The sequence below is a fragment of the Rattus rattus genome, chromosome 12 (assembly GCF_011064425.1).
Source record: "Rattus rattus isolate New Zealand chromosome 12, Rrattus_CSIRO_v1, whole genome shotgun sequence".
NCBI lineage: Eukaryota > Metazoa > Chordata > Mammalia > Rodentia > Muridae > Rattus > Rattus rattus.
Window position 1 is genome coordinate 46,561,577 of NC_046165.1, and position 18,298 is coordinate 46,579,874.

Here is an 18,298-nt window from a genome sequence, read left to right on the forward strand (position 1 = left end):
ATTTTGAGCTTTAGTAGGTTTTCTTTTCATTATGTAGGTGCCCTTGTATTTGGGGCATAGATATTTAGGATTGAGAGTTCATCTTGGTGGATTTTTCCTTTGATGAATATGAAGTGTCCTTCCTTATCTTTTTTGATGACTTTTAGTTGAAAATTGATTTTATTTGATATTAGAATGGCTACTCCAGCTTGCTTCTTCCGGCCATTTGCTTGGAATGTTGTTTTCCAGCCTTTCACTCTGAGGTAGTGTCTGTCTTTGTCTCTGAGGTGTGTTTCCTGTAGGCAGCAGAATGCAGGGTCCTCATTGCATATCCAGTTTGTTATTCTCTGTTTTTATTGGGGAGTTGAGACCATTGATGTTGAGAGATATTAAGAAATAGTGATTACTGCTTCCTGTTATATTCATATTTGGATGTGAGATTATGTTTGTGTGCTTTTCTTTGTTTTATTGCCCAGACGATTAGTTTCTTCCTTTTTCTAGGGTGTGGCTTGCCTCCTTATGTTGGGCTTTTACCATTTATTTTCCTTTGTAGGGCTGGATTTGTAGAAAGATATTGTGTAAATTTGGTTTTGTCATGGAATATCTTGGTTTCTCCATCTATGTTAATTGAGAGTTTTACAGGATACAGTAACCTGGGCTGGTATTTGTGTTCTCTTAGGGTCTGTATGACATCTGTCCAGGATCTTCTGGCTTTCATAGTCTCTGGCAAAAAGTCTGGTGTGATTGTGATAGGTCTGCCCTCATATGTTACTTGAACTTTTTCCCTTACTGCTTTTAATATTCTTTCTTCATTTTGTGCATTTGATGTTTTGTCTATTATGTGTTGGGAGGTGTTTCTTTTCTGGTCCAATCTATTTGGAGTTCTGTAGGCTTCTTGTATTCTTATGGGCATCTCTTTCTTTAGGTTAGGTTCTTCTATGATTTTTGTTGAAGATATTTACTGGTCCTTTGAGCTGGGAGTCTTCACTCTCTTCTATACCTATTATCCTTAGGTTTGATCTTCTCATTGAGTCCTGGATTTCCTGTATGTTTTGGACCAGTAGCTTTTTCCGCTTTACATTATCTTTGACAGTTGTGTCGATGATTTCTATGGAATCTTCTGCTCCTGAGATTCTCTCTTCTATCACTTGTATTCTGTTGGTGAAGCTTGTATCTACGGCTCCTTGTCTCTTCCTTTGGTTTTCTGTATCCAGGGTTGTTTCCCTGTGTTCTTTCTTCATTGCTTCTATTTCCATTTTTAATTCCTTCAACTGTTTGATTGTGTTTTCCTGGAATTCTTTCAGGGATTCTTGTGATTCCTCTCTGTAGGCTTCTACTTGTTTATTTATGTTTTCCTGCATTTCTCTAAGGGAGTTCTTCATGTCTTTCTTGAAGTCCTCCAGCATCATGATCCACTATGATTTTAAATCTAGATCTTGCTTTTCTGGTGTGTTTGGATATTCAGTGTTTGCTTTGGTGGGAGAATTGGGCTCCAATGATGCCATGTAGTCTTGGTTTCTGTTGCTTTGGTTCCTGCGCTTGCCTCTCGCCATCAGGTTATCTCTGGTGTTACTTTGTTCTGCTATTTCTGACAGTGGCTAGACTGTCCTATAAGCCTGTGTGTCAGGAGTGCTATCGACCTGTTTTCCTGTTTTCTTTCAGCCAGTTATGGGAACAGAGTGTTCTGCTTTCGGGCGTGTAGTTTTTCCTATCTACAGGTCTTCAGCTGTTCCTGTGGACCTGTGTCCTGAGTTCACTAGGCAGGTCACTTGGAGCAGAAAAGTTGGTCTTACCTGTCGTCCCGAGGCTCAAGTTTGCTCGTGGGGTGTTGCTTATGAGTTCTCCGGGAGAGCAGCAACCACGAGGACGTGCGCCACCCTTTCCGGGAGCCCCTGTGCACCAGGGTCCCAGATGGCATTTGGTGTTTTCCTCTGGAGTCAGAAATGTGGGCAGAGTGTAGTCTCTTCTGGCTTCCCAGGTGTGTCTGCCTCTCTGAAGGTTTAGCTCTCCCTCCCACGGGATTTTGGTGCAGAGAACTGTTTATCAGGTCGGTCCCTTCAGGTTCCAGTGGTGTCTCAGACGCAGTGGATTTGCTGCTCCTGTGCCCTTATCTACGGGAACCCAGAGGCCGTATACAGTTTCCTCTTGGGCCAGGGATGTGGGCAGGGGTGGACAATATTGGTGGTCTCTTCAGCTCTGCAGTCTCAGGGGTGCCCAGCTGTCCGGGAGGTGAGCTCTCTCTCCCATGGGGTTTGGGAGCAGTGAGGTGCGGGCTGGGGGCAGTGAGGTGCGGGCTGGGGGCAGTGAGGTGCGGGTGGGGATCAGCAAGGTTGGGAATCCAGCTAAAAGCCTGTGATACTAAGTTTTATGGATGATAAATCACTGTAATCTGACATTTATAAATGAGATTAAAGATTTAAAAACCCAAAAAAGGAAAACTAAAGTTAAGATTTTAGAGAAAGTAAACATCTAAAGTGAGAAAGACAATCAATTCTTTAGTAATTAGCTTCACATGTAGTTGCTTTCTTACTCTCCAGGTTACTCTAGTAATTGCCTTCCTATACCATGTGTGTTCAGAAGTTTGTCTTTTGTGTATTTCAGTGTGAATATCATCATAAGTGACAATATAATTAATCATTTAGTATCATTTTCATTTAGGTATCTGTTACAGTGACTTACTCTGTTCAGTTTATTATGGAAGGAGTGTTAAGATATTATTGTATTCTATAACATTGTATAAAATGTTATACATGTAAACACTGAAAACTAATTCCATTAAATGAGCTAGAACTTGATATGTGTGTTGCTTGTGGTGATATTAATGTCAAAGTCTGTCTTTTAGTAAATTACAAGTTTGAAAAATAACAGATCTCTTTGATAAAATTTGAATACTCATTTGAAATAGCACTTATAAAATAAACTATCAATAAATTATGTATGATAAGCACTTTAAAGTAATGATTGACATTGATTATGAAAAATATATTTGTGTTTGTTCTCCTTACTGTTTAGGTCGCTATGCATTTCAAATCTGGAAACCTCTGGAACAAGTACTCACTGCAACAGCAAGGAAGATTTCCTCTCCGGTAAGTGAAACAAGGCTGTGATCAGGAAGCTCATTTTGACGGTCTCTTGGCCTACTGCAGCGCAGCTCAGAGCAACTCGGAGCACATCTTAGGCTGCCCACCTGGACGCTGGGCAGACGTTGGCCTTTGTTCCCCTGATATCACCTGTGCTGTGTATCTGTCTAGTTTATGGAGTTAAGTTCCTCAGTCATAGGATTTTTGCGTATGAACTCTGATTTCTGGTTCTGACGGCTGTTATACTCTAGGTAGTGTTGGATAGACTGTCAGTTGTTGAAGCAAGCTCTCATGTAGCCCAGGCTGGCCTGAGCTCTTTGCTCCTCCTGTTCCCATCTCCCGAGTGGCTGGCTGCAGACACACACCTAGCCTCTTTGGATTTGTGTTTTTGAGTTAGCATCTCACTGTTGAGTCAGAGCTGACTTTGAACTCTTGACCCGAAAGCCTCATACACTGAGTGTCGAGATTACAGGCATGTGCCACCAGACCTGTCATCTCTTCCGTCTAACGACTGTTTAGTTACTTCATAAACAGTTAGTGAGAGCCCGCCACTTACCAATCCCTGTGCCAGGAGGTAAGAGTGACAGCTAGGTAAAGCAGTGGTAGAGCTTCTGTAGAGTGAATGTCACCTTGATACTCTGTATCACTGCATTTGACCATCTTAAACATGAAACCAGGAAAGTCCAGCCACAAACTCCTATAGGCCTATACATTCATTTAACAGAATTCTAGATATTCCCTATAAACTTAATAGAAGTACAGAGTGAATGAAAATAGGTATTAAAAAACTATAGTGTGTTGGAAGCTGGAGAGGCTTGGTGGTTAAGAGCCTGGTTGCTCTTCGAGAAGACTCGGGTTCAATTCCAAGTCCCCACATGGCATCTCTCAAGTGTCTGTAACTCAATTTCCAGGGCATCCAACCCCCTCACACAGACACAACAATGCACGAAAAATAAATAATTTTTCTTAAAAATTGCTACAGTGTGACTTGCAGTTTGTGATCACTGAAGAGTGTACCATAAGGATTCGCTGAATCGCTGCAATGTAAACATTGACTTATGGAGATTAGAGCCAGCTCTGCATTAGATCAACTTGGTTTGTAGACGTTTGAGAGTGAATGAGTTGTTTTAGCAAAGACATTACAAGCCGGTGGGGCTTGGTTGATGGCAGCCCCTTCAAAGGATGCCCTAACAACAAGTAATTCAGAGTCCTTTCAAACATGCACGAGATTTTCTGAAAGCTGTGAATGCAGTTTGTAGAATTTATAGTGCTTATAGAATATAGCTTTGTTTTCTGTTTCCCATTTATATTTGACTTGACTAACATTGGTACATAGATATTTTAGCATTTGTTTGGTTAGTATTCACTGTGTGTCTGCTACATGGCAGTGGAACGTACTCATAGGCCAAAGATACTTCTCTCTAGGAGTTTACAGTTTTACATTTTAGTGGAGATAAGCAATTTAAAACCTGAAGATTCCCAAAATTATCAAGTATCCATAAGAAATCCAACCAGGGTAAAATACAAGAATAGCAGAGGAAAGGGGCGTGTGTATATTTGGGCCGACAGCCTTTTAGGAGGCGAGTCCACAGACATGTGAAGGAACGGTGTTCTGGGCAATAGGAGCACCAGAGGTCCCTAGGTGGGATGTCCCTAGCAGCAAGGGTAATTCCAGTGGTGACTGAAGACAGTAAGTTGGCTGGGACCCAGATCTCTTACTGTCTAGGACCATGGTAGCACCTCTGTTTTTGAAAGATTTTGAACAGGGGAAAGGAGATTTGGCCTGCTTTAATTAGCTTTATCATTTGGCCTGCCTAATCTTCAGTGTAGACCAGAGTGAGCCAGAGCTCACTGTGAGGGTAGTTGAGAAGGAATCATGTTAGGCAGTGTCACAGTGACAGGAATGGAAACCGTAACAGGGTTCAGTGAGTGTATGTTGGCTCTGTCTTTCCATGTGTGTCACTTATAACTGGGAAAAATCAGAAATTACCTTGCTTCCGTTCTGGTGATCTTTTGTACACATATGTACACCACAAATAGAAAACCTTCAAGCTTTATGGAACACTGTGTTATTCAGTGCTGCAGAAGAAGGAAAAGGCCTTGAGAATGTCTTCCCCAGTGCACTGCTCAGGAGAGGCCTGCAGCAGGCCAGGCCGCCTGGCATGCCTTGCTGGAGGCCTTTCCTAAGGAGAGAGGCTTGAGCATGGTGATGTGCTGCTGCCCTGCCCTCCCCTCGTAAGGATGTTTTAATGCATCTGGCTTTCTCTTTTTAAATTAAAACGTGATTATAGTTTGTAGGGAACAGTTTAGAATACTGTACTCATCATCTTTAAAAATAGTTCATTACATTTAACCCCTCCAGAGAAACTGAGACATGAAGTATCTACATAGCTTCTCTTCACACTAAGGAGTCCAAATGTCACACTTCATAACTGCAGCATTACAGGGTTTGATAAGTTTGAACTTTAGAGCCAAGTTGGGTTACTAAAAGAATAGGAACAAAATTGTATGTCACTATCACATCCGTAGGGTGGATGGTTCCAGGCCCAGTGGGCTTTCTGCTTATCATTCTGTATAGTCTTTATCACTCGAGATTTACTGTCCTATTCTTAAATCCCACTTTGCTTATTCGCATGTCTAAAATGTATTGTATTGGAATAATGGCTGGAGTGAGTGTTCATCTGTGAGCAAGGATGGTGGATCTTTTCACTGTTTTTCCACTACAAGACTTGTGTTGCCCTCATGATTAACTGTGACTTGTGGCTGCTTAAAATCTCGTGGTACCAGTGTAACAGAAGTAGAGTCCCTAGGGCTCAACCTCACTGCCCGCCCTCCTGGTCCCTGCATAGTCACAGCCAGAGTTTCTGCTGGTCACCTGACTTTTACACCTGGACTTTGTGGTTTTGTTTCACTGTGTGATGGTTTTAGTTTGTTTCCTTTACTGTTAGTATCTTAGCATTATTTAGCATTTCATGAGGATTCATAATACATTGTAACTTATTTGAAAAGACTGTTTTATTCTATCATACTTCTTTTGTTTTTCTTTATTTCTTCCCTCTGTTAAATCTCTTATTAGGAAGAAGTGTCAACCTGGTTTATCTCTCTCTCTCTCTCTCTCTCTCTCTCTCTCTCTCTCTCTTTTTTTTTTTCCTGGATTTTTCTTCTACATTTCATAATTCTTCATTTTGCCAATCACCAGGCTGATGGTTAGCAATGGCCATCTTTAATTCAATTCATCTGAGTTTTATATAAGGGAAATGTTTTAAATGTATTTTATTTTAACTTATGGATGTATTTGTGGAGCAGCCCACATATGAGCGCAGGTGCCTAATGGGTGTAGGAGCTGCTGTTAGATCCCAGAGGCTGGACAGTGGGCGATGTGGGATGTCTGCTGTGACTCTTCTGCAAGAGCCTTGGTGGGTTGTTTGGTTTTTTTTTTTTAAGATTTATTTTTTTTATGTATATAAGTACACTGTAGCTGTCTTCAGACACACCAGAAGAGGGCATCGGATCCCATTACAGATGGTTGTGAGCCACCATGTGGTTGCTGGGAATTGAACTCAGGACCTCTGGAAGAGCAGTCAGTGCTCTTAACTGCTGAGCCATCTCTCCAGCTCAGTGCCTTGGTGTTTTTAACTACCAGCCATCTCCTCAGCCCTACAAGAGAAAAGTGTACTGTCTAAGAGGTCATTGTTGATTGTGGTTGTTGTTTTCATTATTTATTCATTTTATGTCCTGATCACAGCCTCCTCCTCTCCTCCTGCCCCCCCCCACCCTTTCCCCTTCCTCGTTCTCCTCTGAGAAAGGGGAGGCTACCCAAGGGTTTCAACCCACCCTGGCACATGAAGTCACTGCAGGACTAGGTTTATCCTTTCCCACTGAGGCCAGACAAGGTGACCAGCCATTGTTTTTATTTCTTCTTCATGGCAATGTATCTGTTTTCTTGGTTAAAGGGAAAAGTCACAGGCTCTGGGCTTTTAGGCTGGAATTTAGTAGAGTATAGTGATGGCCCCTCTGTACTCTTTACCTCAATACTTAAAAAAGAAATGGCCTCTGAATTTAATGGCTTTTCTTGGTTTCCCAGCAGGAGTTTATTTTTTCCTGGTGTATTTGTTTGTTCTGTTTCCTGACATTTGAGGCTACTGTGATGGTTTTTCCACCTGTAAGTGCAGTCTTTCATGTTTTAGACATCACTATTTGTTCAAACTTTGTACCTTACTACTTATATCTTACTTTCAAAGTCTATTATTTTTTTCTTACTTATAAATATTTACTTTCTCATTTCTAAGTCTCTTTGGGAGACAAAGGATCTTTATGATTGTCTTAGGGTTTCTTTTGCTCTAAAGAGACACCATCACCTTAGCAACTCTTACAAAGGAAAACATCTCATTGGAGCTGGCTTACAGTTCATCAAGGTGGGAAGCATAGTGGTGTGCAGGCAGACATGGGGCTGGAGGAGCTAAGGCTTCTACATCTGGATCTTCAGGCAGCTGAAGTGGACTGACTCTGTGATTGGCTTGAGCATCACACCTTAAGGCCCGCCCCCACAGTGACACACTTCTTCCAACAAGGCCACACCTCCAAATAGTGTCACTCCCCATGGGCTAAGCATTAAAATGGGAACCATTCCAATTCAAAGCACCACAATGACTCAGTCTGTTATTTTTAACTAGTGCCCTTTGTTATTAGAAATGTATAAATGAATACTAATTGGTTCAACAAATGTCTGATCACTCCTAATTTGGGAATAGAGTCCTGAATCATTTATCTTCTTTAAGGCTTTTAATTTTCTATTGGTGACTTGTCTTTTTTTTTTTTTTTTTTAAGTCACCCTGCTCTATAACTCAGATCATTCTTGATTTCTCGATGAAGTGTATTCTTCACCTTGCCCTGTGAATGATGCCACTTTCACCTGGATTTCCGGAGGGCTGTTCCTGTGCTGCTCGCATGTCTAACAAAGATCTGTCCAGCTTGAGCTAGCTTCCCTTTGATAGCCTGACACAGTGTCACTTCACCCTAATCTTGGAGAGAAATGACTATGATTCCTGGAGTTTCTTGTGTCTGCTTCTTGAACAGAATAATACAAAACAATAATTTCTACCTTCCAGGGTGGTTCCAGTGGACCACACCATCTTCTCTCCATATTTGATCACATGATTGTTACTTGTCATAGTATCATGTTAATGGATCTGGACATTTCCATGGGATCACGTCTTTTCAGAGAAGGGACTGCAGCATCTTATCTCTGTACCCTAAACAATTCAGTGTTGCTCTATCTTATCTCGCCTCAGACACCCTGAGTTATTATTTAATATTAAAGGAGAGAGATACTGAGTTATAATTTTGTGCCTGCTTATAATACCAATAGTAATTTAAAGATAATAGATTAGTATATTATAAAATATTTCTTTTTAAAAACTAATAGGAAAATCTAAATTTTATAGTACTAGAAGGAAGGATTTTCTCTGAAGAAATGTGCCTATGTCTTAGTAGTTACGCATTTTCTCTTGTCTGTTTTTCTGTCTGTTGACCCTGTTGTGTTAAGTGTCTGTCCATGAAACAGTGTTCTTTTAGAAAGTATGATGACTTTTGAATATGAAGTTCTCGCAGACGCTGGATGTTGAGGAAACTTATGTGACACCATTTTCACATAGTAAAAAGAAAAATAGCACAAATACCAACCAGCGCTTGCTTTTAAGAGTAGTAACTGGGACTATAGGGGGAATCACAGTTTGGGGAGCATCATTTTATCTTATGCTGACTCTGAGTCTTAGAGCTCCCTAAGGTAGATGAAGACTCACAGCAATACCTTTTTTTGTAAAGAAAACTTTATCGGCCTTAAGCATAATTTAAGACCAAAATAAGAGCAAATGTGCTCCTGTAGAAATGGCTCCCGTAGTCAACTCAAATGCTTCCAGCTAGCAGTAAGGTTTGCATCTAATAAAGAGCTTAGTCTCCTGGGAGAGCCTTTAGGCCCATCTGACCTTCCTCCAGTTTCTCCCCAGCTCGGGCTTGAGGTTTACCCTCCTGTCCTCTGTAACAGTCTCTGTGTTTTGCTTCTGTAGTAGGTTGAAAATGACGTGGCACTTGGAATAAGGCATGTTACTCTTGTGCCCTGTTCGATTTTTAGATCAGTGTCTATGTGGTAAAAGACAGCCCTTGACAGGACTTGCAGCCGATCGTCAACGTGGAAGGGGAAGTTGCTTCTGTACTAAGTGTGTACACTTTTTCCTTTTTAATCATTCTTTAAACAATTACAGTATAGCCACTGCTTATTTGTGTGGAGTTGCATTGTTTTAGGGACCTACAGGTGATTCCGGGTGTATAAGATGGTAAGATAGCTTATATACAGATACTATATTGCCATTCTGTGTAACAGACTTGTACACTTAAGCATTTCAATACGTCCAGGGTTCTGGAATCAATCTCTGATATATATTATAGTCAGTGACTATAGTTACTTATTGTTTCTCATGAAAATACAAGCTTCTGTCTAGAATTATATATATATGCAATCATATATGCCTATATTTCTTTCTAAAAGCTGAGTTCATATACCTACTTTGTGTTTGGAGCTCCTGAAAACAATTCCTTTCCCTTGCTGTCTCCTCTGATTTCTTCCCCTCTCATTTCTGATCTCTCCTTTTCCCTAGTTTGAGATAGGGTGTTGTTCTGTAGCCAGAGGGAGCAGTGATGTGCATGCTTCTCCTGCCTCTCTGGTCTAAGTGCTTTGATCACAGCTATGCACTGTGACTCAGTTGGCTTCATGTGCTCTTGGTTTCTGAGACAGATCTCTGTACAGCCCAGGCCGGCTGGGCTGGAACTCAATTCTGCTTCTCTGTTGACCTTTGCTAATTCTGGTGTTGATTCTTGGATCACATTCTCCTTTCCCCATCAGAAGCATTGGAAACCACTTTTCACTACCTCCCTTTTGGCTTCTCGTTTCCCTTCTATGTCATATGTGGTCAGTCTGCTTAGCGTTTTTTAGTTTTCTTCGGTTTCAAGCTTTGATGTAAACTTTGAGGCTCAGTCTCTGTGCTTGCACACCTTTGGGAGTCTGCTCAGTCTCTCTTCACCAAGCCCTGATCACAGTGAGAAGTCTCAGGACTTTCTGTAGATTGAACTTCTTGTCCACTTAGAAATTTGATAGAAGCTTCAAATGTAACCCATCGACAGCCATCCTCCTCATATCCATTTCCCATGAGTGATGACTTTAGTCATTATGGCAGTTCTAGGCCACAAATCTTGAAACCATTCGTATGGTTTGGGTTCTTTGAAAAGCAGACAATTGGGGCAAACATTGGAGCGCTGTAACATTAAGGAGCAGTTTTAGACTCGGCATCCTCCAGGCAAGAAGGGTAGAGGATCAAGTTGGCCTGCAGTGCAAACAATGAAGGCTGGGCCACAGCAGCTGCCATTCAGTGTGGTTAGAGCAGGGCTATGAGATTAAAGTGGCCTAGGAAGCAAGTATAACCGCATCCCAGGCCTGAACCCTGGAGACCCACAGTGACACGCCTCACCCAATCCCTTCAGATGTGGCCATGCCCTGGGACATGTGGCCTTGACTTTGGTCTTAAATGGTCAGAGCTCAGGTTGACCAGCAAGCAACAACCCTGTGTCTGAGTCCTTCAGTCCTGACAAGGCATCTGGACAACACGTAACTGTCTTCTACACCATTTAAAATCCTCTTTTTGTCATGTCCCATGCTAGTCCACCAAGCAAATGTTTGCTTTCAAGATACATGACAGATAACTGGCCACTTTCCACCCCATTCTCAGCTGCCGACTTTTATCCACAGTGTCTTGCTAGATCACAGCAGTCATGTTCTTCAGCTGGTCCCTTCTTCTACCCTGGTTCTTTTCCACTCCCCAGATTCAAGCTAATCCTTCCAAATGCCAAATGATGTACTTCATTCCATTGAGAGTAAAAACTTCTCTCCATAGCTTACCAGGGCTTTCACAGTGGGTTCTTAGCACTCTTGGCTCGTACCTTCTTAGCTCACACGGGCAGCCACCATGGCCATGGCTTACTTTTCCAGCCTCTCTTGACTTTCCTGTCTGTTACTGTGGCCCGTTCTTCTTCCTCTGTCATCCCGGATGCAGGCAAACATATCCCTGCTGTGTTGATATAAGTGACCTGGTCCAGGTTATCCAGTGAGAAAAGCAGTTCTTTGCTTAGGGAAGCATTGACTTTTGCTCATCCTTCAGTTATATCTCATATAGAAAAATTAATGCACTGAAAAAGCTGAAAACATTGTTAACTTTTTTCTTACATTCATCTCGGTTGGAGTTTCATGAAAGGATCATTGTATAGTGCATTCCCCTGCAATTTCACGTTGGTTTCTAGTAAAATGCATTGCTCTTACTGTACCAGTGTGAGGGATTGAGGTCATGCTACTTCGTGCATGGAACTAATTATTTCTTGTTCTCTTCCGTGCAGAGCTTTTCATCCTACTATAAAGGAGGATTCGAGCAGAAAATGAGTAGGCGAGAAGCCAGTCTCATTTTAGGAGTAAGGTAAACGCTGCGTACGTAGTTTTGTTTTGTGGCCAAGATTGCCTTGAAAATTGGGGAGGGGAATTTCAATAAGTTTGTACTTATATTTAAAACTTCAAAAAATAAAGCCCAGAAAGGAACGTAGCATGTTTTTGCCTTTTAAAACTCTAGGTCTGGATTAGTTGAAGTTGTGCTCTTTGCTCTTTAATAAGGATTCCTAGCATCCAGGTCTGTCCATCACAAAGTCCTCACTGTCGTGCTGATTTCTCTCTGGACCAGTTTTAAAATTTGATGAATATCTTTAATTTATAACCCAGATTTTGTTCACATTTCTCTTTTTACTTTCGCAGTTTGCTGTCTACCGTGTATTATTTTACATTCACCATTCACTTACTGTTTAATGTTAGATGTTAGAGGGGAGCTAGTGAAGTTGTGTGGTTATGATTAACAGTAGTGTCGGAACTGTTTTCTTTTTATTTTTCGGAGCTGGGGACCGAGGAACTGTTTGTTCCATCCCAGATTTACTGGAATCTGTGTTCCTGTGGTTCTCTATTGACCCTTAGAGCACATGCTCAAGTGGTTTGGTTGTTTGTGGGTTTTGTGGTGCTGGGAATTAAATCTAGGCCATGAAGGCTATGTAAGCACTCTACTGCTAAACTGTGTCCCCAGCTGTTAGAGTTTTGTAAAGCTGTAACCTAGGCTGGCCTAACAGACTAATTGTGGGCTATCTAGATGGCTTAGCCCATAAAGCGTGTGCCACCAAGCCTGATGACCTGAGTGCAGAGCAGTGCATTTGGACCTGGAATCAAAGGAACTCTTGCCCAGAAGTTGCTCCCTTACATTCAGAGGCATACTGTAGTGCGTGATGGACGGATGGACAGACAGACGGGCAGACAGCACAAATAAATAAGTGCAATAATAATTTTTAAAAACTAGGGCTTATTTTTGCTTAGTGCTTTGTTTTAATCTAAGAGATGGGAGAAAGCAGCAGACAGACTTAAGCCAAGGGACCGTGTTAGTAACTACCATTCCTTGCTCGGCACTGCTCATGAAGCAGTGTCATCCCTAAACCTGATGGCTTTGTTTACGCCTGCACAATACTTCCCTTGTCTGGGTGAGGACCCACTCAGCTTCACACACCTGTTTCTTCCACCTTCCCCCTCCCCTGCCAATCAAACATTTTACAGGGAGCAGTTGAAATCCATGGTGGAGGCAGTAATAAATCTATTAGAATGTAGCAAAGAGAACCAAAGCAAAAGGGGAATAGACTGCATGTAACTGAGAATCCTCCCCTCATCTTCAAAGCTCACCACTAAGATGATAATTACCATAAAGGCAGTGGCGTAAGTTACTTGTGGACACAAACCTCTCTGCCACGAATTTTTACTTTACTCTAGTTTGCTGGATAGCAGACCTCAGAGTACACTGTACTTCAGGGTTTGTGTAAAAAAGCATGTTAGTGTTTGTTTTTAAATAGGCAGTGTAATTGATTTTTAAGGATATTATAACATGATTTCCAGATTTCGTTTCATGTGTTCAATTAAAACTTAATATCCAAAGTAAGAGGCAATACTCCATGTGACTTCAAATGTTCCTCCATAAGGCATCTTTCCATAAGCTATGAAAGAAGTATTCTTGGGTCCTTGCATAAAGGACTTGATTACTTTATTCATGGAAGAATGTTTTGTGTATTCGTTTAGCCAGTAATTGTTCTTTTTTTTTTTTTTTTTAACAGGGGAGTTAGTTGTCTTTTTGCCTTTTGAGTTCAAGATCTTTGTGTTTCAACCTCCTGACTATTGGAAGTATAGGCATACGTTACTATTCCAGGCCCTTAATGGGTCTTAACGTGTGTGGCAATGTTATTTACCTGTAGGAGGTTAGTGGTAGCATGTACTTGGCAAGAAACTGCTAAAAACTGGAACAGGAACAGAATTAAGGATTGACAGTCGATATCAAGGGGTTCCTTAAACAGGAAGAGGGTCTTAAGCAGCATCCCAGGCCCGTTGGAAGGCTCAGCCAACCTCTGCAGCTCTCAGGATTGCATTTAGGTCATACTCCAGATAATGCTTCTGAGTCATCCAAGAAGTGTTAGAGTGTTTATAGTCCACTCTTTAAAAGTACAAAATGTATAATTTTTATATACATCCTTTACTTTTTAAAGTAATCTTTGGAGGTAGGCTTTATTGTGCGTATGTTACGTTTGAGAAAATTATAATTCAGAGTTTTAAGTGAGCAGGACAGGCTGATAGCTGAAGAGCAGTAGAATCAGGACTTTTAAATTTAGACTGGAATAACTAAAACTGGGTGCTTTACTGACACGCGCGCGGTTCATCCATCCAGACTCCTTTGAGCTTCTCAGCCACCGGCATACTGTAGGCTGGCTGTTAATTTACCCGTTTGAAACTTCGTAAGGTGAACTTGTTTAAATACAACAGAGTCTACCCTTGGTACTAAAATTCTTCTCATGCTTAGAAAATGTACAAAATGAAAATCAGTCTAACATAGTAATTTTTTATTTATCTAAACTGTCTTCTTTAATTTCACCCACATTGTATACTGTACTCTCAAATTTCCCCACAGGTTTTTTAGCAAAGCTAGATACACTACATGGAGTTTTGAGATTACTTGGTGAAGGCAGCTCTTCTGGGGCACACACTTCCTACTGGGCCCGTTATCCTTGCCCTGGGGAGTATGTTGGTACCCCGCAGTGAGGAGACAGCCCAGGGCTTCAGACTTGAACAATAGCACAATACTCCCTAACAAAACTGATCTCAGGCTGGCAGGCTAGTTCGGGAACTCAGACCCCAGTGACACATGTCAGCTTCCTCCAGAGTGGCCTGCGAGGCATAGACTTCTATGCTCTGTGCATTCCGATGCTCCTTCCTGGCCTGCTATGTGGGTGCTTGTTGCTTGTAGTATTGCTGTGTTGGCTTTAGTGCTGGTGCTGAACCTAGGGTCTTTTTTTTTTTTTTTTTTTTTTTTTTTTTTTCAGAGCTGGGTACCGAACCCAGGGCTTTGCACTTGCTAGGCAAGCGCCCTACCACTGAGCTAAATCCCCAACCCCCCTAGGGTCTTTCTTGTGTTTGCTAGTTAGGGTTCTGTGATGGAGGTAAATCTCCTTTATTTACTTACTTTCTAAACCCAAGAATGAAGATTGACATTATAAGAGACTGAAGGAAAATACAGTAGTGTCACGATGATTTACTTCGATGGTTAGTGGAAATAAGCATAAAGCTTGTAATTTTGTATTTGTCCACAAGATGGTGAAATTCTCATTAGTTTTTAATTTCTTGTAACCCAAATAAATCATTAATTTATAATCTGCATTTTGCACTAACTATTAATTTGTTTTACAGCCCATCTGCTGGCAAGGCCAAGATTAGAACAGCACACAAGAGAATTATGATTTTAAACCATCCCGACAAAGGTAGGTGACAGCTCCATTTCCATGGAGTGGTCAAATGTGCTGAGGGTTCCTTTCGGTTTACTCAAACTCACGTAAGAGATGCATAGCTGGAGGTCCAGTTATGTGTCACATGTTGAGATTGTCCTCATACACAAGCGGGCTTGGGGTTCAGAGTTGAATGACCAGTGGGATTTGAACAGTTGACTTTTAAGAACTTAGTCACTGGCTTTAGAGATAAGTATCTGAACTCGCCAATGTTACCACATTGTGATCAAGAAGGAAATTATGAGCTGTGGGACTGGGGCAAACTGATCTGTGCATCAGATATTATATCTACTAAACCCTAAAGATCAAAGGGCAGGATTTAGGGCTTTCATCCACATCTCTGTAATTTGTCACAGACGGTTGTGAATTTTTAAATTTTGTATAGGAAGGCTCTGAGGCCCAGCTATTTATTTCTTACTGGCCATGTTTTTAATGTAAATTTATCTTACAGAAAGACAATTATTATAACTTTAACTACACTACAGCTGCTTGATAGAGAAAGCCCCATATGTTCATTACTGATTCTGCTTTAAAATAACAGCTGGCAGAAAGTTGCACTGTATTTCAGAAGTCAAGGGGGGCAGGGAAGTGAAGGCTTTCTTAGATTCTTATTTATAGACTCCGTTTTGTAATTATTTTGGAAAAAATTAAAAACAAATTTCAGATTCCTATTCATCTTGACACCAAAATAAGGCATTCTTTTTCAGCTTTTTCAACTTAATTACTTACTATCAAAGTTCTTTTCACTGAACATTATCCTTCTCGGGTTTTGTACTCACTGGTCTTTCGTGTGAATAAACAAGAGAATAAACTTTGAAAAGAGGTTTTGCTTAAAAATTTTAAACAGCTTCAGCAGTTACTGAAAGATCCTCTCGACTAATTTGCTCTTTATTGTGTACGTTCGGTGTAATTGACTGAGCGCGAACTGTGTTTAAGTGCCTCCTTGACGTCCTTCCTCTCCTCACTGCCCTCTGCCCTGCCCCTGCTGGGTCAAGTGTGTGCTCTTGGCTGGGATGGACTACAGTCACCTTAAGCACTCCTGTCTGTCAGATGATTGACGAGCTGTTGCTTGTTTCTACCAGGAAAGAGGCAAGTTCTAAACTGTATCCAAGAGACAGTGTTGTTTACGTAAAAATTAAGATGTCTGCATGTGTTGGGACCCAGTAATACCCAAAATAATGACTCAATTTTTTTTTGCTTACCTAGTATACTTATCAGGTATGGGACTTGCTGCCAGTGAGCCCACCAGGGCCTTGCTGTGTGGTTCTGTATGTGCAGCCTAGTGAGAAAGAACAAGCCAGCTGGCAGGAAGCAGTGTTCTCTGCCGCATCCTAGCCTTCGCATTTCTTTCATGTCTCCAACTTTTATCATAAATAAAGGGAATTATTCTAAAGTCCTTTCTGTTTATGGGACTTAGTGTACTTGTATTTTATGCCTATTTATTTAAGGAAGGAACTCTACTCTGTATTTCTCTTCAGATCACACATTTAAGAAAGATCTGTCTTTTCACGTTTTTACCCTTTAAGAGTGTATTAACACTGAGTTATTTTCCCTCATAGAACTGCTCATCCATTCAATTTAAAACATTTGGAGTTTCCTAAGTTCATGGACTTCCTAAATCCTATCCATGAACCAACTGTGATGGTCAGTGTTGTCAACTTGACAGAATCTAGAATGTAATGGAGAACAGACCTGTGGTCTCTTACTGCCCACTGTGGATAACTCCTCCCAATGCAAGGAATTCTGGGTTTTGTAGGTTATGGAACCTGGCTGATCACTGCATTTGTGTATTCATAGTGACTTCTGCTGTGACAGACCTTGAACCCTTTCTCCCCTGAGCTGCTGTTGTCTGAGCATCTTTCCACAGTACCAGAAAAATAAAGTCAATTTGGGAAGGACACAGCAATGAACTAAGGGGATGTTGGCACCCACTATGTATGATGAAGTTGGAATCCTGCCTCATAAATCTGAAAATTATCCTTGGGAAAGAACAGATTTTTAAACAAGAACATGTCATTGACCTTGGAAAGGGAAAGCTAGGAATATTGCAAAGCGTGGCGATGAGCAGTTCAGCTCTGTCCCACCTGTTCTCATTCTCTACCACAGTTTTTCTGCAGGGATTAGCATCCGGTGCTGTAAGCCCTTACAGATGCTAACCCCTCCCAGTGTGGAGATTCCTGAGTGCTCTCCCAGCTCTGCCCACGGTAACTTTTCTGTTTGTTTGTTACCAGCTGGTGGGATAAACTTGGAGCATGTAATGGGCTGTAACTTCTTACATACTTCTTTATCAGGTTGTGTAAAGAAAAGGACTCCGGGAAATGAATGTGGGATATAACTGAAAATAATGCTTTTGTAACTGGTTTGAAATGAACTTTCAGGTGTGTCTCAGTAAAGAGTACATTTTACCTCTTCAATATAGTGAATTACTGCTGTAAAAAAGTATCTCAAATCTTTGATCTGATGATTTAAGGCTAATGTCTTAGTTTATCAACTTTTTTAACTGCTAAAGAAAGGAATTATTCATTATAAAGTCAGAAGTTTGATATAATGCCTGATGAAAATCCAAGAGGGAAGACAGACAGATGAGGCAAATTGGAAACTGTAGGCTGTAAGCTTTCCTTCCTGGCCTCAAGCCTATCATGTAGCTGAAGATGACCTCGGGCTTTATCTCCTCCTATCTCACCTGGTTACTGAGTGCTAAGGACCGAAGCCAGGCCTTCCTGTAAGCTAAAAACACTTCAGCAGCCGAGGTGCATCTCCAGCCTCACTGCAGAGACTTGGTACAGGCTAAGGGTATTTCTTATCATTTTCCTGGGTGGGGTGTGTGTGTGTGTGCGCGCGCACGCGCTTGTGTGTGTAAAACATAACATAGATATAAATAGAACACACACACACTTGGATCTCCAGATATGATGCCTTGTGTTATGTAATAAAGTAGTAGTGCTGGGTTAGGGTAGACCTCATGCTCCAAGCTCTGTCTTCATCCCCCAGAGTCCAGGAGACACTAATGGAATTGGTGTTGTCTCTTCAAATCAGACATTTTCATATTGGGAAAAAAGTGGCCTGTTAATTCTGTTTGAAGACTTGGAATAGAGGTTTTCCTGGTCTTAGTGAGGCAGACAGCTCCATCTGCTGCATAGCTCTTCTTTCCTTTGAGTGGAATGAGCCTGCTTACACTGGGGAGTCCCAGTTGTTTCCATTTGTATCCATTCTAATAAAGATTTAATATTCTCATACTTTTAAATGTGTGAAATCAAAATTAATATATTGTGCTTAAAGTATATGGTCATTGT

General features: G+C 41.3%; 1 protein-coding gene across 1 annotated transcript in view; it reads left to right on the forward strand.

Annotated features, from left to right (window-relative positions):
* Window positions 1-18,298, forward strand: part of Dnajc15 (DnaJ heat shock protein family (Hsp40) member C15) — a 59,207-nt gene that overhangs the window by 23,252 nt on the left and 17,657 nt on the right. Inside the window, exons 3-5 of the mRNA XM_032917597.1 lie at window positions 2,992-3,065; window positions 11,499-11,575; window positions 14,911-14,981. Coding sequence (XP_032773488.1) covers window positions 2,992-3,065; window positions 11,499-11,575; window positions 14,911-14,981 — 222 coding nt within the window. The remainder of the gene's footprint in view (window positions 1-2,991; window positions 3,066-11,498; window positions 11,576-14,910; window positions 14,982-18,298) is intronic.